Source organism: Arachis ipaensis, chromosome B09, assembly GCF_000816755.2.
Source record: "Arachis ipaensis cultivar K30076 chromosome B09, Araip1.1, whole genome shotgun sequence".
NCBI lineage: Eukaryota > Viridiplantae > Streptophyta > Magnoliopsida > Fabales > Fabaceae > Arachis > Arachis ipaensis.
This window is the reverse complement of record NC_029793.2, coordinates 91,027,000-91,046,035: the sequence shown is the minus strand read 5'-3', so window position 1 is coordinate 91,046,035 and position 19,036 is coordinate 91,027,000. Positions and strand designations below refer to the sequence as shown.

The 19,036-nt window shown below is 37.7% G+C and overlaps 1 protein-coding gene across 2 annotated transcripts; it reads left to right on the top strand.

Moving 5' to 3' along the window:
• Window positions 9,700-11,201, top strand: LOC107616995. 2 transcript variants are annotated; one of them, XM_021112273.1, is made up of 2 exons: window positions 9,700-10,028; window positions 11,020-11,173. In XM_021112273.1, the coding sequence occupies exons 1-2, from the start codon at window positions 9,764-9,766 to the stop codon at window positions 11,037-11,039; spliced, it is 285 nt and encodes a 94-aa protein (XP_020967932.1). In that variant the 5' UTR covers window positions 9,700-9,763; the 3' UTR covers window positions 11,040-11,173. The 2 variants fall into 2 exon arrangements, with proteins under 2 accessions (XP_020967932.1, XP_016174321.1); XM_016318835.2 differs by having other exon boundaries at window positions 9,706-10,081; window positions 11,020-11,201.

Below are 19,036 nucleotides of genomic sequence, written 5' to 3'. Positions count from 1 at the left end.
AATGAAGTGAATAACCCAATGTGTGGCATGGATAAAGGTAGGTGTGCATTCTAAGTTACGCGTGGTTTAGAATACACATACTAACATAAAAAACTATGTCACAGTTACACGAAAGGAACATGCACTTCACTCATTCTAATGTGCTTGAGATGCTCTTAACTTGTACGTTAAAACAACCAAACAAGCAATAAAGAAGCATGAAAGCATTCAAGCCAAAAACATATGGATGCGTATGATCAAGAAACACAATGCATTAAGATAAATGCATAACATCTATCAAGAAATTGCCTAATCAAGGAAAAGGATTCAAATCACATGGTGGCCAAATCATGCAATTCAAAAAGATTTAACATGCTTTAAAAAGCAATTCTCATGTACTTGATGTTCATAGTTGTTCAACAAAGAAACTCAACTAAGTAGCATAATATAATCTCAATAAGCAAATCCAACAATGAATATTCAAAAATAATTATGCTAAAATAGCATTCAGTTAATACTAAGCAGCAATAAACAGTAAACAAAATTAATAACCCAACACTTATCATGAAAACAAGAATTAAACAAAAATAAAACTAACTAAATAGCTAACTAACTAAACTAACTAATGATTGATGGTGTATGGTAGTGTTGGATGATGGTTGAAGAAGGAAAAGAAAAGAGAAGAGAGAATAAGGAAAGAAATAGAGAGAAGAGAAGAAAAGAAGAGTGGTGAAACAGGCAATCCACGCGTACGCGTAATGTGACGCATGCGCGTGGGATGGTGAAATGGGAGCGACGCATACGCGTGATTGGTTATTTAGAGAGGTGACGTGTATGCGTGAGGTGACGCGTACGCGTGGAAGGGCTTGTGCCAAAGGCACAAAACACGTACAAAGTAGGCATAACTCTCTGGAATTTGTATGGAAGCTAGAAAATTTTGGATCCACGCGTACGCGTGAATAACGTGTGCATGTGGATGGTCGAAAAGTTTGGGGTCACGCGTACGCATGGGTTGGTGCTCTATTTTTCAAAATTTTTCCAAGTTCTTGCACCAAACCAAGCATTCCAAACCTCCAAACAACTACCAAAACACCATAAAACCTTATTTAACATACTAGACTACCAACTAAACTTAACAAACCAATCAAACCATGAAATTAAACCAATTCTACCAATATTTACAAAAGAGAAAAAAAAAGAAAGATGTTAACATGGTGGGGTGTCTTCCACCTAGCACTTTTATTTATTGTCCTTAAGTTGGACTTATGGGGAGCTCCTCATCAAGGTGGCTTGTGCTTGTATTCATCCTTGAACATCCACCAATGCTTGGACTTTCAATAAGTTCCATTCTTCAAAATTAATTCCACCAAGCCTTGATGGAGTTCTTCACAAACCATGAGCTCCCAAAATTGATTCTCCTTATGCAATCCGGGATCCCATACTTTGTTTTGACACCCGTTTTCAAGTTGATCATCATTAATCCATCCGGGTGTTAAGTAAGATGAATTCTCAATGAAGTGCCAAATTCTCCTTCTAGACCCACCTAATTGAGCACTAGTCCAACCTTTGAATCTCATCCTTGATGTATCAACCAAAATGAGCCTTGATTTGCAATGCCAACCACGAAACATCCTTCTCTTATGCTTCATCCCGCAAAGTTCCCTAAGTTGACTATCCGTTTCAAGCAAACCATACTCGAGTGGGACAATAAAGCTAATAGAGATGACTTTCACCCACTCAATTATAGGAGTAGATGACAACCTAGGCAAAGAAGCTTCCAAGGATCTTGACAAAGCATATTCAACTCCCGTCCTTCTTTTTCTAAGGAGCCCCACCTCTCCATAAGATTTCTCAATTTCAATCCTTTGTTCAACAATTTCATCTAACTCTTCTCCCTCACTCAAATCATAAATGGGAGGATGAGAGAAATCTACCTCCACATTACTTTCTATTTCACCAGGAGAAGGTTCTTCAAGTTCAAAGGATTCACCACCAAGATTTGATGCATGATCTTCATTGCCATGGGAACTTAATTCTTGCTTTATCCCGTCCAATTCTTCATATGGAATATGCTTTGGAGGTTGTGCACTTTCCTCCTCAACATCAAATTCAATCTTCTTGGAGAGGTTTTCTAGGATTTTAGATTCCCATGGAGGTTCCGCATCTCCTAAGTCTTCAACCACTTCTTCCTCTTCTTTAACAATCATAGGTTCCTCCAATTGTTCCAACACAAAGTAACATTCCTCATTTTCCACTGGAGTTTCCAATTTTTCCTTCATGCTATGCTCTTCAATTGATTCTCCACATGTGGCCATGGGAGTGCCTTGAGTGTTCAAGCATTGGAAGGCTAATCGGTTTACCACCTCATCTAAGGCGGCTGTTAATTCAAGTACCTCCCTTTTCATCTCTTCTTGCCCTCGAAGGATAAGACCAAGGGGTTCATCTATTGGAGCTTAGGATGGATAAGAGGGTTCATTATTTTGGAAAAAGGGTTCATAATAGGAAGGTGGTTCTTCTTGGTGAAAGTATGGAGGTGGTGTATATGAAATGTGTGGTTCTTGGGAGTATTGATATTGGAATTATGGTGGCTCTATGGATTTTCCAACATAATGGTCACAAGGATGAGGTAAGGGTGATTGGTTATATAATGGATAAGGGTCATATGAAGGTATTTGGTAGAAAGGGGCTTGTGAGTATGGTTGAGGTCTATGTTGAGGATGAGGCTCATAGGCATGTGGTGGTGGTTGTTGACAAGTACAATGAAGATTACCACATCCATTAGATTGATATGCATAAGGAGTTAAATTATACCTATACGAAGCCGGAGGAGGTTGTTGCCAAGAAGGTTATCTATAAAGTTGAGGCTCCTCCCACCTTTGATTGTTCCATCCTTGATGCACATTCTCATTGAAATTCCCTTTTCCTACAACATAATTGTAACCAAACTCATAGCCAAATGGTTGAGAATTCATGATAGCAAGAGCAAATGAAAACAAAATCTAAGAAGAAACAAAGAAAACTAAATCCTAAAACTAGCAAATACTAACAAAGAGACAAAAGGCAAACATATTCACATATATACAATAACCAATAACAAGGCACACATTTGCAGTTTCCCAGAAATGGCGCCATTTTGATGAATGGATATTGTCTATCGGTAAAGAATTTCTCAATTGAAATCTCGTTGCAAGTATAGTTCTAAACCAACAAACAATTCCTCAATCAAAAATTTTTTTGTCACAAGTACAAACCCCAATAAAAATAAACTGAAGTATTTAAACCTCGGGTAGTCTCTCAAGAAATTGCAGGGAAGTGTTCTCGTTATTGGTTATGGGACAAGTATTTTGGGATTTTGAATAAGGGACATGAAAAATAAATGGCAAGAAAGTAAATGAACTCAAATGATAAAAAGGTCTTGGCAAGGGTTGATAGTTAAGGATCTTTATCCTTGTTACTAACCACAACATGATAATTGCAAGGATCAATCCCATAAAGTCATCCTCTAACAAGTGAAGGAAAGTCAAATGAGCTATATCAATCCCAATCCATAAGTTCTAACCACTCACTAATTAACTTAGTGAAGGCTAGAGTCAATGGACACCAATTATCAACACTTGGACATTAGCAACTCAATTTCACCTAAGTTACCATCCCAAGCCAAGAACACAAAAATCTACTCTAACATCCTTCCAAGCATTTAATCAAACACTTGGAAGGCATAAAAGGAAAGTAAAATAAGATTGCAAGAAATATAAATCTATAACTACCAAAAGCAAGGAATTAACAACAATAAAGCAAATCAACAATAAAAGAAATCAAGCATAAATTGCATTAAAGAAAAATAGAAGAAACAAGAGTGCATCAACAACAAAGTAAACAAATACAAAGAGTAAGATACTAAACTAGGAAAGCAAAGGTAAAGGAACAAGAAATTGTAAATGAAAAGTAGATCAAAGCATGAATTAAACCTAGATCTAAGAAATCCTAATCTACATCTAACCTAATTCTAGAGAGAAGAGAGAGCTTCTCTCTCTAGAAACTAACTAAAGCATAATGAAAGCTCAACTATGTGCTTCCCCTCCCCTCCCCCCCTTTACTCCTCTTGATTTCTGCATGTAATAAGCTCAGAAAATGAGTTGGATTTGGGCCTAGGAAGCTCAGAAATTGCCCCCAGCGTTTTCACTTTAATGAGGTCACGTGCGAGCTGCGACGCGTACGCATGGGTCACACGTACGTGTCGATTGGCATTCTTACTTCCTACGCGTGCGCGTTGATGAATGCACTCCAAATCCTTGATTTCCCATGATCTCTCCACTTTGCATGCTTTTCTCTTCATTCCTTTGATCCATTCCTAGCCTTTTCAACCTGAATTCACTAACGAACACATCAAGGCATCTAGTGGAATCAAAGGTGGATTAAAATTAGCAAATTAAGGGCCTAAAAAGCTTGTTTTCACTCTTAAGCACAAATTAGGAGAAAATCATGAAACCATGCTATTTCATGGGATAAATGTGAGAATAATGGACAAAAATCCACTCAATTCAGTATAAAATGCACCAAAAAATAGTGGTGCATCAGATTGCTGGAGCTAAACACCAGCTGGGCGTTTAGCACCCAAGGGGGCAACTTCAAAACTTCTCATTTTTGCTCAAAACTCTGCCAAATTGATACGACATTCACCTAAAATAATAAAACACCAGAAAAATTTAAAGTAGCATCCAAAGAAGATTTTAACATTAAAATATAATTAAACTTACTAAATTTAACGAGAAAATAGGGTGAAAATGGGTATATGATGCTTACACATTAGTGGCCAGCCTCAAGATTCAAGATTAAACACCAATTTACATCAGTAGAACATCCTCAGGCCAATGGACAAGCAAAATCTGTCAACAAAGTCATATTGGCTGAATTGAAACGCTGACTACAAGATGCAAATGAAGCATGGGCAGATGAGCTTCCTCAAGCCTTATGGTCATATCGAACAATTTCCCACTCTACAACCAGAAATTCACCCATCCAACTTGCTTATGGCATAGAAGCCATCATTGCTGTTGAGATCACTGAGGAATCTCTGAGAGTTAGATTTTATGATGGGGTAATAAATGTCCAAACACAAAAGAAAGAACTTGACCTCTTCCCTGAAGTCTGAGAACAAGCTCGGATAAAAGAAAAAGCATTGAAGCAAAGGATAGCCTTGAGGTACAACCAGAAAGTAATCAAGACAAGCTTTACCACAAACGACCTCATACTAATCCGAAATGACATGGGAGTTCAGAAGTCGGGCGAAGAAAAGCTAGCTACAAACTGGAAGAGACCTTACAAAGTTGTCGAAGTCAAGGGTTACTATGAGGTATCCGACTTAAATTACATGCAAGTAACTTAAAGAGGTATTACAGCAAGAAAAGCAAACCTTGTTTCCTGGTGTACTCTTTTTCCTGACTTCATGGTTTTTTTCCAAAAAAGATTTTCCTGAAGGGGGTTTTAACGAGGCATCATAGCAAAGGCTAAGGATTATAAGAGAAAACATTAGTAGAAAACAAATTTATGTACATCATTTTTTATTATTGATAATAAAGTATTGATGCTAAGGCATCTTAGACTAGTTTCACAAGCCTTTTTCATCTGTTTTCATTAGGTTTCATGCACTTTCTTGAGCAATAAGTAAGTAATTGGATGAGAATTTCATGCATGCCTTGATTCAATCAAACATGGTTAAATTAATGCATTTTTATGAGATTTATGCTAGATTTGCTTGATGATATGAATGGTGCAAGAATCTTGTGATTATAGCAAGACTTTAATACCTTTTTTTGGTTGATGATAGGTGGAAAGAAGTAGAGGAATGGCAAGGAAGAGGCAAGGGAAGCAATGTTGGTGGCCAAAGTTGTCTCACCAATGTTGCTAGCAACGTTCTAAAAGGGCTGAAAGTGCAACTTTGGTGGCCAAAGTTGGCTCATAAACGTTGCTGGCAACATTCTTACAAAAAGGGGTGCAACGTTGGAGGGAACGTTGGCTCACCAACATTACCTCCAACGTCTTCGATAAGACTCAAAGTTGGAGCTGAGAAAATTGCCCTGTGTGCGTACGCCGGAATTGTGTGCGTACGCACAAGAAGAAAAGTTCAAGTGTGCGCACACACAAGGCAGTGTGTGTACACACAAGTGTGCAATGTTGGAGGCAACGTTGGTAAACCAACGTTGGGTCCAACGCCTGCAATAAAAATTTTAAATTTTGAGTTGGAAAATTTGCTGTGACGCGTACGCGTGAGCAACGCATATGCGCAAAATACTGTTTTGACGCGTACGCGTGGGTGATGCTCGGTTTCTTGTATGGTTTAGAATTTCACAAATGAAAGCTCATTGCAAGTATAGTTCTAAACCAACAAAGAATCCTCACATGCAAAAATATTGGTTGTCACAAGTATAAACCCCAATAAGAATTAACCGAAGTATTTAAACCTCGAGTCGTCTCACAAGGAATTGCAATGAAGTGTTTAATTATTGGTTGTGAAGATGCAAGGGGGTTTGATTTAGTAATTAGCAAGAAAATAAATGACAAGAAAGTAAAATAACAAGAACTAATAAAATAAGGGAAAAGAACTCTTGGCTAAGACATGGGAAATTTGAGATCACCATCCTTATCAACAAACCATGTATTCACAATTATGAGGAACCAAGCTCATTAAGTCTACTTCCAAAGGCCTTAAGTACGTAATATCTACTCCTAGGCTTGAAGTACGTCAAATGGCTTGATCAACATCAATCCATAAGTCCTAACCTAGCTACTAATTAACTTAGTAGTAGACTAGAGTCAATGGTTATCAAATTGACCACTAAGGATTCTCAAATCACCAATTCAATGAGACCTAATGACTCAAGGTCACTCAATTCCCTTAGCCTAGGCCAAGAGTAAAGGAAACTACTCAAAAACTAGTGTAAACATTTTATCAAACACCTAGAGTGCAAGAAACGTAAACATCACAAAATGCAAGAATTAATGAAACCCATGACTATCACAAGCAAGAAATCAACAATAGCAAGTGAAGTAAACATCAAAAGACATAGAAATATAAAATTGCATAAGAAGAAATTGAGATCCAACAATTGTTCATAAACATAAAAGAGAGCAAAACAAGAAATTAACAAGAGAAACTAAGAAGATTAAAACAATAGAACACTAAAATATAAAGAGAATTGAAATCAAAACAAGAATTGAAAGATGAATTTGAGAGAGATCACTACAAAAAAAAGGGTTAAAATGACATTGAGATTAAGGCGGTTTTAAAGAACCACCATATTATCGAAACATTATGGCAATTGTTGCTGCTGCCATAACTGGTTTTATATATTTTGGCGGTTCTGGTGATTATGGCGGTTTTGAACCGCCGTTTTCACACGTATATAAAAAGAAAAAAATGGTAATCCCTGGCTCATTCAACGCCGTTCTTCCTTCTAGCTAGGGCTTCTATCCTCTCTGAACATACAACAGATCTCTCCAGGTACCTCTCTCTCTCAAGTTAAATTGAAATGCTGTTTTATTTTGTTTTTTCTTTTGTGCTGTGGAGACGAAGATTTCGGCGAGATGCAAGGTTCTGGTGGCTACTGACCTCAGCATTTCGATTCCAAAAGGCACCGATTTCTTCGTTTTTGTTTGGGTTAGGGTTTCAAAATTGCTTTTGGTGCTGATTTTTGGGGGTTTTTGTTTCTCTGCAGCTCTGTTAGGGATTTTTGGGTCTTCCGTTGAAGCATTGGATTGACATTGGTGCAGGGGTGATTGACGATGATCTCAGGTCTTCTTTCTTAACTTTACCCCCTCCTCTCTCTCTCTCTCTCTCTCTCTCTCTCTCTCTCTCTCTCTCTCTCTCTGAACTCAGATCTTCTATTGCTTACTTCTATTAAGGTGTTTCTCTGATCTCCGATCTCAGATCTTAGATCTCAGAAAAAACTGCTCCAATCTCATCTCTATTTGCCTCTTTGGTTCCTTTTTGGTTCTTTTAAGCAAAGCTATAAATGAGTAATCTCTGTAGTTGTTTAGCTCTGCTGCCCTTACTCTGTTCAATGTTTTTTGCATTAACTAAACCCTTGAATAAACCATGCTATATATGCTATATATGCTTTATTGAATAAACTTCCAGTGATTTTTGTTTCGATTGGGACCGAAAGAAAGTGAAGAGGTTTCAAAGATATGTGTATTGGACACTAGTTGAGCTGTTTCTTTAATTTTGGACTTACTTCTTAGGCACTTGGAACCATTTTGTTTTGTAGTTTGGGAACTAGTTTATGAGGCAATAGCTGAACTATGTTTGCTTTGTTTTGCTTACTTCTATTTGGTTCTCTTTATTTCTCAAGCAAAAGGAAGCAACTCAAAGAGTGTAAAGGTGTTATTCAAATTGTGTGTTTTTTCTTCTGAAGTTGATATATTTTGCTATTCAATTTTGTCATGAGTTTTTGAAATATGAGTGATTATGTTGCAGTTTGTGTAGTATGTTCTGATGGTGAGTTGGTCATGATAGGTCTTGGTATGCCTTCGCTCGCTTATCCGAAAATGCACTTATCAAAACTTTGCCAGCAATGAGCTTATGAAATTGTTTCCTTCTGATCTTCCACTAGACTTACAAAGTATTCTCCTATTGTCCCTCCAAAAGAACCAAGAACTGTAGAAGGAAGATATAGCCCGAGAACAGGTGAGCCAACACTTTCGTGCTTATTAAATACTAACACTCAAATGAGTGGGATGTTCAACACAGCTTCATATAATTAATTCTTTTGTTTTTGATATAATAAATACTGGTGGTTCATTTTTTTTGTTCTTTTTTAAAATTATTTTTCCTTTTTTTTCCTTCTTCCAGCTATATATCTGCATTATTATGAAAGAAGATTAATGAGAAACCTTGTTTTGTTGTTCGCGTGGTTGGAGCTCGTTTATTAGGTAAGCTTCTTCTTCGTCATCTTCATCTTCTTCTTCACTCTATATTCATGAGAAAAGGGTTTTAGCTTTCTGAAGGAAAACAAAAGGGTCTAACTTTTTAAACAAAGCTCTTTCCGAAACCCAGATTCTGAAAGTTGGCTCCATTCCTTCTGAGTATTTTTCTTTTGCACAATGAGGAAATTACTTGTACACCAGAATTTACACACAATTTGTGGACTTTTTTTTATTATTGTTAGTTAGCAATTTTTATTGATATTCCATGTCAGTTTGTCTATTTCTTTGCAGAATCTTTATTTATTGGGACCCTTTGTATTATTGACTGTCATGCTTTGTAGGGCCATTATGTATGGTTGCATATGGTATTGTTTTGATGTTTTCTTTCCCATCCACTTGGTGGGGTAGTAGGGCACTACATTATGCACAAATCAGCATCTGATTAATTTGTTTCTATTAGCACAGTTCACTTGTTTATACTTTCTATTTTCCTCCGATTCATATTGGTGGTTGGATTTTCTTTTCCTTTTCTTTCTTGTATTTGTTTTTTCTCCTGATATTTAGTGCAGTTCTCATTTGTTCTGATATTTTTCTCTGCATCGTCTACTTTTCTTAAATTCTAGATGGAAGAGACGGGAAAAGAAGTTAGTAGGGTTCAAATGTGGGACATCACTCACAAGAAAATAGATGGAAGTTATGTTAATGAAAAAGTTAAAAAAATAACGATAAGACTAAAGTGTAATAAGTAACTTGTTTGTATTTCTTTTTCTTTCTTTTTTATAAGATAATACTATTTTTTATTCTTTCTCTTTTTTTATATATGTAGGAGAAGATTGAAGCACATAGCAGCCAACAACCGATGGAATTAACTGTTAATTCTCCTCTTGATGCTCTTGGAGTAGTTTTTGGGAAAGAGCACACTGGTCGTGTTCGATGTTTAGGTATGGGAGCTGTTCCAACAATTGCTTTCAAGAACAACACTACAAGAATTAGTCAAATGAATTTAGGTTCTTCAAATGATGTTGGCACATCATCTACTTGTGGTCCAAATGTGCAAGAAGAGTTGGATACCGTTAAAGCGCAATTGCAAGTGCTAGTCTCCTATATTGCTTCTAAGGAAGGAGGTAAAATTCTAATACAATTGGCTGGAATGTTCCCTACTCAACAAGTTTCACAGGTACATTCATATTCTGCTTATGATTCCTATTATTAATATAATTAGTAGTAGTGCTAGCTTATGCTAGAGTGATAGTAATAATGAGTTGCGTACAGGAAGACCCCTAAGCAAGTCAGAACGTGACTCTAATTGAATTTAGAAAAAGGTCCTCTCTTGAGTACTATTTCCTAAAATTATATATAGAATTATAGATACATAGTTTACAGTTGGCACCATTACTTTGTTAATTCCAATTTCTCAACTCTTCTTTTCTGGTGCCTTCTATAATCACAGTCCCTGGAGCAAGTTAAAATAATTTACTAAAGCCAATCTCTTAGTGTTAAAATAACTAATTTAGTCAGCAAATCTTGTTTATGAACAAAATCTAAAATAACGTTAAACCAATGCTAAAAGAAAAGATATACAGATATCATAATTCATAAATAATATTGTATGTCTAAAAGAGGTTTGAAGGGTTTACTGTTAAGTATTATAAGAAGATCCAAACCATTTACAGTTGGCATCCTCCAATTGTTTTTCTACTTACTGCGTAGCCCACTGGATTGCTCACTCTATCTTACACACACATGTAAACTATATTATTTTATCTAAATGGTTGTTATTGTAAGAAAAAGGCTCAAGGTTCGAATATTAAAGGGATTGAATAATTCTAGTAGGATTATTCTTATGAGTAGTTGATATAATTGGTCAAAAGCAGAATCTTGTATTTTCCATGTCACCTAACCATTTGGCAGAGTTATGCCCTGTACAAGTGCATGTGAACTATTTACTCATTCAATACAAGAATCAAGATTGAAGCACTCAATGTTTCAATGTTAGTTAGAAAAAATTTACTCATTATTGTATCAATGCTATGTAATTAGACATGATAAATGTATATAAATATATGCCTTTTTCTTGCATTTCTTTTGCTCATAATAGTTATATTTTTGTTGTAGGGATTGGATCAGGAGACTGAGATTTCATCACCAAAAGAGTTAGGAAGTAGGTCTTCTGGAGCAAGCAACAAGGAAGCATGACCTTACTTGATATGTTAAGACGTATATTAAGAATTATATGTTAAGACGTATTATTGAAAAAATTTTCTTTAATACTTTGTTTTTGGATTATGAAATTTCAATTATGACTTGGATTATGACTTTTGAATCATGTATGAATTAAAAATCATCTTATGATATTTGATTTATGACTATGCCTTTTGGTTATTACGAGATTTTTAAGTGAGTTTCGAAAATATCACTTTAAATTGGTAGTTTCAATCTTATTTTAAAAAACATAAAATTGTCATCATAATTAGGTACAAACGGCGGTTAGAAACCCCCATTTTAAATGAAAACGATGCCATTATATGCTGGTAGAAACGGCGGTTAAAAACGCCATTTTAAAAACAAAAGATGCCATTATAACCTGGTAAAAATGGCAGTTATAATGGTAAAAACGATGGTCTCCAACCGCCATTTTAAACAGAACTGATGCCACAACATCGTGGTAAAAACGGCGGATGTTTAAAAACCGTCATTTTATGCGAAAATAATGGTAGTTACAAACCGCCATTTTAACCCTCAAAAACCCACCGTATTATCCACAGGTTATTATGGCGGTTTTCTAAAAACCGCCGTAATAACCAGAATGGCGCCCAGAATAATGGCGTTTCTTGGAGGCGCCAGTTTTGGTCATAATGGCAGTTCTAACCGTCGTAATTCCCCAAAATAATCGCCGTTTTAACCCCCTTTGTTGTATTGGATTAACCTAACTTTACCCTAATTTCTATCCTAAATCTAGAGAGATGAAAGAGCTTCTCTTTCTAGAATTCTACCCTAAAACATGATGAAAACTCAACTATGACTACTTGGTTTATCCCCTCTTCAATCCTTGGGTTCAATAGTATCAAAAATGAGTTGGATTGAGCCCAAAATACTTCAGAAATCACTGGCCACGAGTTGCCTTTAGTGAGTCACGTGCAACTTCCCATGCGTACGCGTGATGCATGCATACGCATCCCTAAAATCCAGGAAACTATAACAAATTTTATATCATTTTGAAACCCCAGATGTTAGCTTTCCAATGCAACAAGAACCGCCTCATTTTGACCTCTGTAGCTCAAGTTATGATCGATTAAGTGCGAAGAGGTCAGGATTGACAGCTTTGTGATTCCTTCATTTCTTCATGAGTTCTCCCTTTTTACATGCTTTTTCTTCATTCCTTCAACCCAATCTTTGCCTTCTAAACCTGAAATTACTTAAAAAACATATCAAGGCATCGAATGGAATTAAAGTGAGTTAAATTTAGCTATTTTAAGGCCTAAAAAGCACGTTTTCACACTTAAGCACAAATTTAGGGAGAATTACAAAACCATGCTATTTCATTGAATAAATGTGAGAAAAGTTGATAAAATCTCCCAAATTAAGCACAAGATAAACCACAAAATTGGGGTTTAACAGTGGGCGACGTGCACGCGTGGATGAATGAACATTGGTGCACCAACGTTGAGTCAAACGTTAGTGGCAACGCTCAATCCTTTTTCAAAAGAACGTTTGACTCAACGTTTGCCTGTAAACGTTGATCACCAACGTTGATGCCATCTCTAGTACAATTGGGCACCCATGCATAGTATGAACGTTAGTTTACCAGCGCCCCTTCTCAACATCATTGAGAGCCACTTTAACTGCTTCAACAAAGGCCAAAGCCCAGTCCAAAGACTTGAGGACTAAAGGAAGAAAGTGTATAAATAACAGAGAGTTTGAGTTAGAAAAAGGGGGATTGGGAACCTGGGGATCTAGGATTGTAAACACTCTCTATAAATTCAGTTTACTCTTGCAATGCACTTTTCAATTTCACTTTCCATTCTCAGAGCTATGAACAACTAAACCCCTATTCATTGGGTTAAGGAGCTCTGTTGTGATTCAATGGATCAATTGTAGTTTTCATTCTTCTTCTTCTTTCTTTTCTCTTGATTTGCTTGAAAGCTTTCGATCTTCATCCAATTGAGCAATTGTCGCGGAAGAGAAATTGTTCATACTTGGATTTCCTCTGAACCTTGGAAGAGGAATGAGGAAATCATGCTAGAAATGCTTTCTCACGTCGGATTAGATTGGGGGTTGGATGGATATAGTGACATGTAATCCTACCAATACTTTGATCTATGAAAGTGTGTGGTATAATCAGTGACCAAACTTCATCTCTTCCCATGAGCAATTAGATCAAGAAATTGGGCAATTGTTTAAGCTTAGAGAGATTAGATTGCCAAGAAATTGGGATTCAATCACCTAAGATTGCTAAGAGATCAATGAATGCACTGATTGAGGAAGAGATGATGATGAATTTGATCCGGAGAATGCACCATCTCCTAAGCCCAATAAATCCCCCATTTCTTATCTTTCCCATTCTCTTTAATTCTGTTGTTTACATTTATGCTCAATCACCCCATTCCCATTTAAATTTCTGCAAGTTTAATTTCCTGCAATTACTTTCTGCAATTTACATTTAGCTCTTTTACTTTCAGTCATTTACATTTCTTGTAATTTACGTTTCCTGCCATTTTACATTCTGCAATTCCTAATTCAAATCTGTTCAGTTCAACTAGAACAATCCTCTAATTAAAATTGCTCAACCAATCAATCCCTGTGGGATTCGACCTCACTCTATTGTGATTTTTTACTTGACGATAATTCGGTATACTTGTCGAAGAAAATTTGTAGCGATACAGATTTTCGTGCATCAAGTATTTTTCTACTAGTTTTTCTACTTTAAACGCATTAATTTAAGCACAAAAAATTGCAAAAATCATTGCTCGACCTACATGGTCGGCAAGAGGAAGCGACAAGATACAAATTAGTGTAAGAAGTTATGTAAGAAGTTCGTGAACCGACCTCAAAACGAGTCGGACCAAAATTGAAATATACAAGTAACTTGGTAAAGTCTGATTTCCCGAAGTCGGAACTCAAACATCTAAAGGAAAATACTCATATACAAAAAGTCTAGAATGGACCAAGGTACTTCACCTACATCTTTTCTAACTTAGCAAAACACAAAATTGAAATTTGTCGAAACAATGAAGATTCGCATTCAACTAAACGGTTGTTCAACCATTCGTACCAAAAACCACTACTAAAAAGGTTTTTAGTTAAAAACAAAAATTGTTCAAACTAACTATTACATAGTTAAGTTGCTCATAAAAGACCCACAAGTCGAGCCATTAAAATTTAAGAAATTATAAAGGATGAAGTTATTCGCCAGTAACAGCATCCTCAGGCTGAGCGAAAGAGGTCAGAGCATATTCAGAAATCAAAACTGTAGGGATCAGGAGAGTTGTAAAAGGAAGAGGTTCACCATCCAACTAAGGGTCGGGAACTTGAGAAGCCTACCCGAGTTGTGCTCCCGAAGTCTTCGGATCGGGTATAGGAGTATCCTCCTCATCATCCGGGGCTGGAGCAATCTTCTCCTTTACCACAACATTGTCCAGGCTGATGAGGGAGAGGTTCACCTTAGGAGTAACAACTCAGAACTGAGCCTTCAGATTCGCAACCATCTCGTCCATGCCTTCAGCTATGGTCTCCTCAAGTTTTTTATATCTAGATCGAGATTTAGTCACCTCATCCACCAAGTCAAGCTTTTTCCAGAAGATCCTAAAATAACTCTCCTCGGCCTTCTTCTTTAGCCCCTCCGACATGGCTAAGGCGGCCTCTGCCTGCTTTACTTTAGCCTGAGCTTTGCCAACGTTGGAGAGTAGAGATTCTTTCTATTACTCTCACTCCTTCTTAGACTCCCTTAAGGAAGCCACTTTAGCCTGTGAGGCAGCCAAGGAGCTCTGAATAACATCAAGGGGAGTCTTCTCCAACTCCCTAGCTAAGGCTATGCATATGACAGCTGTCCGAACTCCACCTCAGGCAAGGAGTTGAAGGTGGCTCTTAATAGAAATATCATCCATGTTGATAAAGCTATGAGGAAGGATGTGCTTTTCACTCCAAGCAAGAGCATCAAAACCTTGCTCATATATACTCCCTGAATCCGAAGTCCTGCATTTTTTGGGATTCAGTTCTATAATAGAAGGTGGAGGATGGGTTGTTAGCTTGGCCGGGCTAGAAGGGGGAGGAGTTAGTTGAGGAGTCGGGTAAGAAGTAACCTTTAGAGAGGCCGAGGTGCCTGTGTCTGACTTTAAGGGCGAGGAAAGGTTGGTAGTTCCACTAGTTTCTTTTAGTTGTATGCTCTATGCAACAACGTTTTTCCTAGCAGTCCAGAGTGTCTTCACAGCAGCCGACTTAGGAGCCATCCTTTCTGCAACACCAAAATTGGGATATGGTAGCCATCAATACAATTTTTACAAAACCAGATCTATAAAAGAAAAAGAAAAACTACCTAGCTTGGACTGAAGTTAGCTCAGATTTTCTCTCGGCCCCAATACTCCTGGAATACCCCAATCACACCCTCCTTAACCTCGTTTAAGTCATCCAAGTTATACTTGAGTATCATAGAGTTTTCTTCCCAATACAAAGGGAAAATAGGCTCACACTCATCACTCAGGAAAAAAGGTCGGACACTCTCCACAGCTCTGATCTTAAAGAAATAGTTTTTAAAGGCATGAAATAACTCATCAAAGTTAGCAAAAACTTTCCTACCCTGAATAGCATGGCAAGAGAGCGAACCTTGTTTTTAGGAGCTAAAGGGTTTGACGAGGATGAAAAGATAAAATAAGACCTTGAGTGAAGGTCGAACATCTAGTTTTTGACAAAGAAGTTAGTATATTTTCAAGAAAATCCAAGAATTAGGATGCAATTGCGTAGGAAAAACATTGCAGAATTTAAGGACCTCGAACTCAAAATCAGAGAAAGGAAAGGGAAATCATAATTTTATAAAGAAGCAATCATACACATATATGAAATGATGTTCCAACTTATCAATTCAGGAAAAGCAGACCTTCTTCAAGATCAGCAACTATAATTTCATAATTCTTCTCATCCTCCTTACTCAAACATGACCTATGATGTCTACGGAAGGCTTTGGCATATTCATTATCGATAACAAGGATAGGAGTAAGAACAGATAAATCTACCCAAGTCAAGTCGAATGGGACCTTAGAAGACATATGGTGCACGAATCCCCACACTTTCATACAGCTGTACTAGCAGGTGCACTGGGTCGTCCAAGTAATACCTGAGGGAGTCAGGGTCGATCCCAGGAGGATTGTGGTTTGAAGCAAGCTATGGTTATCTTGCAGGTTTTAGTCAGGCGAAATCAGAAGGTAGTTGGTTGGATTGATTCAAGGGCAATCAATAATAGGAATATTGTATATATTAAAATCAGTAATAGGAATAGTAATAGGAATATTGTATATATTAACTCTGGTATTACTGTCTTCTTTGCTTGTGAGTGATTTCTTCAATGGCAGGCTGTATGTGATTGACGCCATAGGTCATGGTCATCAATCTCCTCTGCTCCAGATCAAATGCCATTGGCCGTGGTCATTGGTTGCACTTGTACACATAACCCACACTATTTCGTACAACAGCAACAGTACCAGCAAGTGCACTGGGTCATCCAAGTAAAACCTGAGCGAGTCAAGGTCGATCCCACGAGGATTGTGGCTTGAAGCAAGCTTATGGTTGTCTTGCAGGTCTTAATCAAGTGGAATCAGAAGGTTTTTTGGGTATTAAGTGGAAGTAAGGATATGAATATCAAACATTTGGATGTTAAGTTGAAATAAGTATAGGAACAGAGTTAAGAGTCGGAGTTGCTTTGTCTTTCTGAAGTAACTCTAGTACTATCATCTTCTTTTCTTGTGAATGATCTTCTTCTATGGCAAGCTGTAAGTGATCAAAGCCACGCCAATGGTCCTTGATCTCCTCTACTACAGAATGAACGCCAGGGCCCTTGGTATTCAATCCAATAGAGGATGAAGCGTATAGCAATCCATTCTCTTGGCAATCCTACTCAAAACTCCACAGACAAGGTAGAATCTTTTGGATCAAAGAACACTGCTTCTTGGATTTAGCCTATACCACGAAGACTTTAATATCCCCAGAGATCGGCTGAACTGGTGTCTCGAGAAGTCCCCAACGAAATCGTGGATTAACCGTCTGAGAGATGTAAATCCATAGCTGTTGGCTCATGCTTTCCGGCCAAGTATTCACACGAACCCAAGTAGACGCGGGTGTTTGTCAGGCACGTTTGTCTTAATGTGATGAATAGAGCCAATTTAGATCGTTCTGTTCATCACGATGAAGATCGGGATATACATCTTAGAGATAGATCAGACACGGATCAAAGAAGAAGAAATAGTACTTTAATTAATTCATAGGACTCAGCAGGGCTCCTCCCCTTAACCTAAGAGGTTTAGAAACTCATACTGAAAATAAAAACAATGGTGGAAAATGTAAAGGGTACTCTCCTCAATTACAGAGTCCCGAAGAAGATGATAAAAGGTTGATGATGATCTCCTGGATCGGAGAATCTCCCTGATTTACATGAGCATAATCCCCTTAAATACTAAACAGATGACTAGTAAGGGTAAAGTAGTCTATTTAGTGCTAAAATCTACTTATGAGGAACACTTGGTGAGTGTTTGGGCTGCGTTTTGATGAGATCCACGTGCATTGAGGTCTCTTAGGCGTGGGATGCCAGCCAGGGGTCCTTTCTGGGCCTTTGGACATTGGGCTTTACTCTTTGGGCACTGGACGTCTGGAAGGGGCAGGAAGCTGGCGTTGGACACCAGTTTTGGGACTTCTAATCTGAAGCAAAGTATGGACTATTATATATTGCTGGAAAGCTCTGAAAGTCAGTTTTCTATAGCCATTGAGAGCGCCCCATTTGGACTTTTGTAACTCCAGAAAAGCTCTTCCAAATGCAGGCAGGTCAGATCTAGACAGCATCTGCAGTGCTTTCTCTGTCTCTGAATCAGACTTATGCTCAAACTCCTCAATTTTAGCCAGAAAATACCTGAAATTGCCCAAAAACACAAAATCTCATAGTAGAATCCAAAAATGTGATTTTAACACTAAAACCTATAAAAACTCAATAAAAACTATATGAAAGTGATGTCAAAAAGCATATAAAATATCCGCTCATTAGTCATCCAATCTGACATAGGGTGAAGCTCTAGCAGTTCATTCTCTTGGCGATCCTACTCAAAACGCCACAAACAAGGTTGAATCTTCCAGATCAGAGAATGCTACTTCTTTGGATTCTAGCCTATTCCACTGAGACCCTAATCTCCCCGGAAATTGGCAGAACTGGTGTCTCGAGAAGTCCCCAACGAAGTCGTGGATTAGCCGTCTGAGAGACGTATAAACATAGCTGTTGGTTCGCACTTTCCAGTCACGTATTCACACAAACCCAAATAGACACGGGTGTTTGTCAGACACGTTCGTCTTAGTATGATGAACAGAGCTGATTGTCACTGATCATCCTATTCACCATGTTGAAGAACAAGTATACATCTTAGAATTAAATCAAACACGGATCGAAGAAGAAACAGTAATACTTTTATTAATTCATAGGACTCAGCAGGGCTCCTCCTCTCAACCTAGGAGGTTTAGAAACTCATACAGAAATAAAAATACAAAGTGATAAATGAAAATATGCTGAATGATGGGCGAAGATCGAAAAGTTCTTAACAAAGGATGTAAGGGTAAAACAGTCTATTTAGTGCTAAAATCTACTTCTGGAGCCCACTTGGTGAGTGTTTGGGCTGAGCTTTGATGAGATCCATGTGCTAGGAGACCTCTAAGGCATTGAATGCTGGTTAGGGGGTCCTCTTTGGGCGTTTGGACATTGGTCTCTGCTCCTTGGGCGCTGGACGCCTGGAAGGGGGCAAAAGGCTGTCGTTGGACGCCAGTTTTGGGTTTCTAATCTGAAGGAAAGTATGGATTATTATACATTGCTTGAAAGCTCTGAAAGTCAGCTTTCCATAGCCGTTGCAAACACTCCATTTGAACTTCTATAGCTCTAGAAAAGCTCTTC

What these genes read in the sequence shown, in the direction of transcription:
- LOC107616995 (XM_016318835.2), top strand. Translation starts at nt 9,764, where the DNA reads ATGGAATTAACTGTTAATTCTCCTCTTGATGCTCTTGGAGTAGTTTTT. An exon ending in CTACTCAACAAGTTTCACAG is followed by an intron (nt 10,082 to 11,019) that starts GTACATTCATAT and finishes TTTTTGTTGTAG; the next exon opens with GGATTGGATCAGGAGACTGA.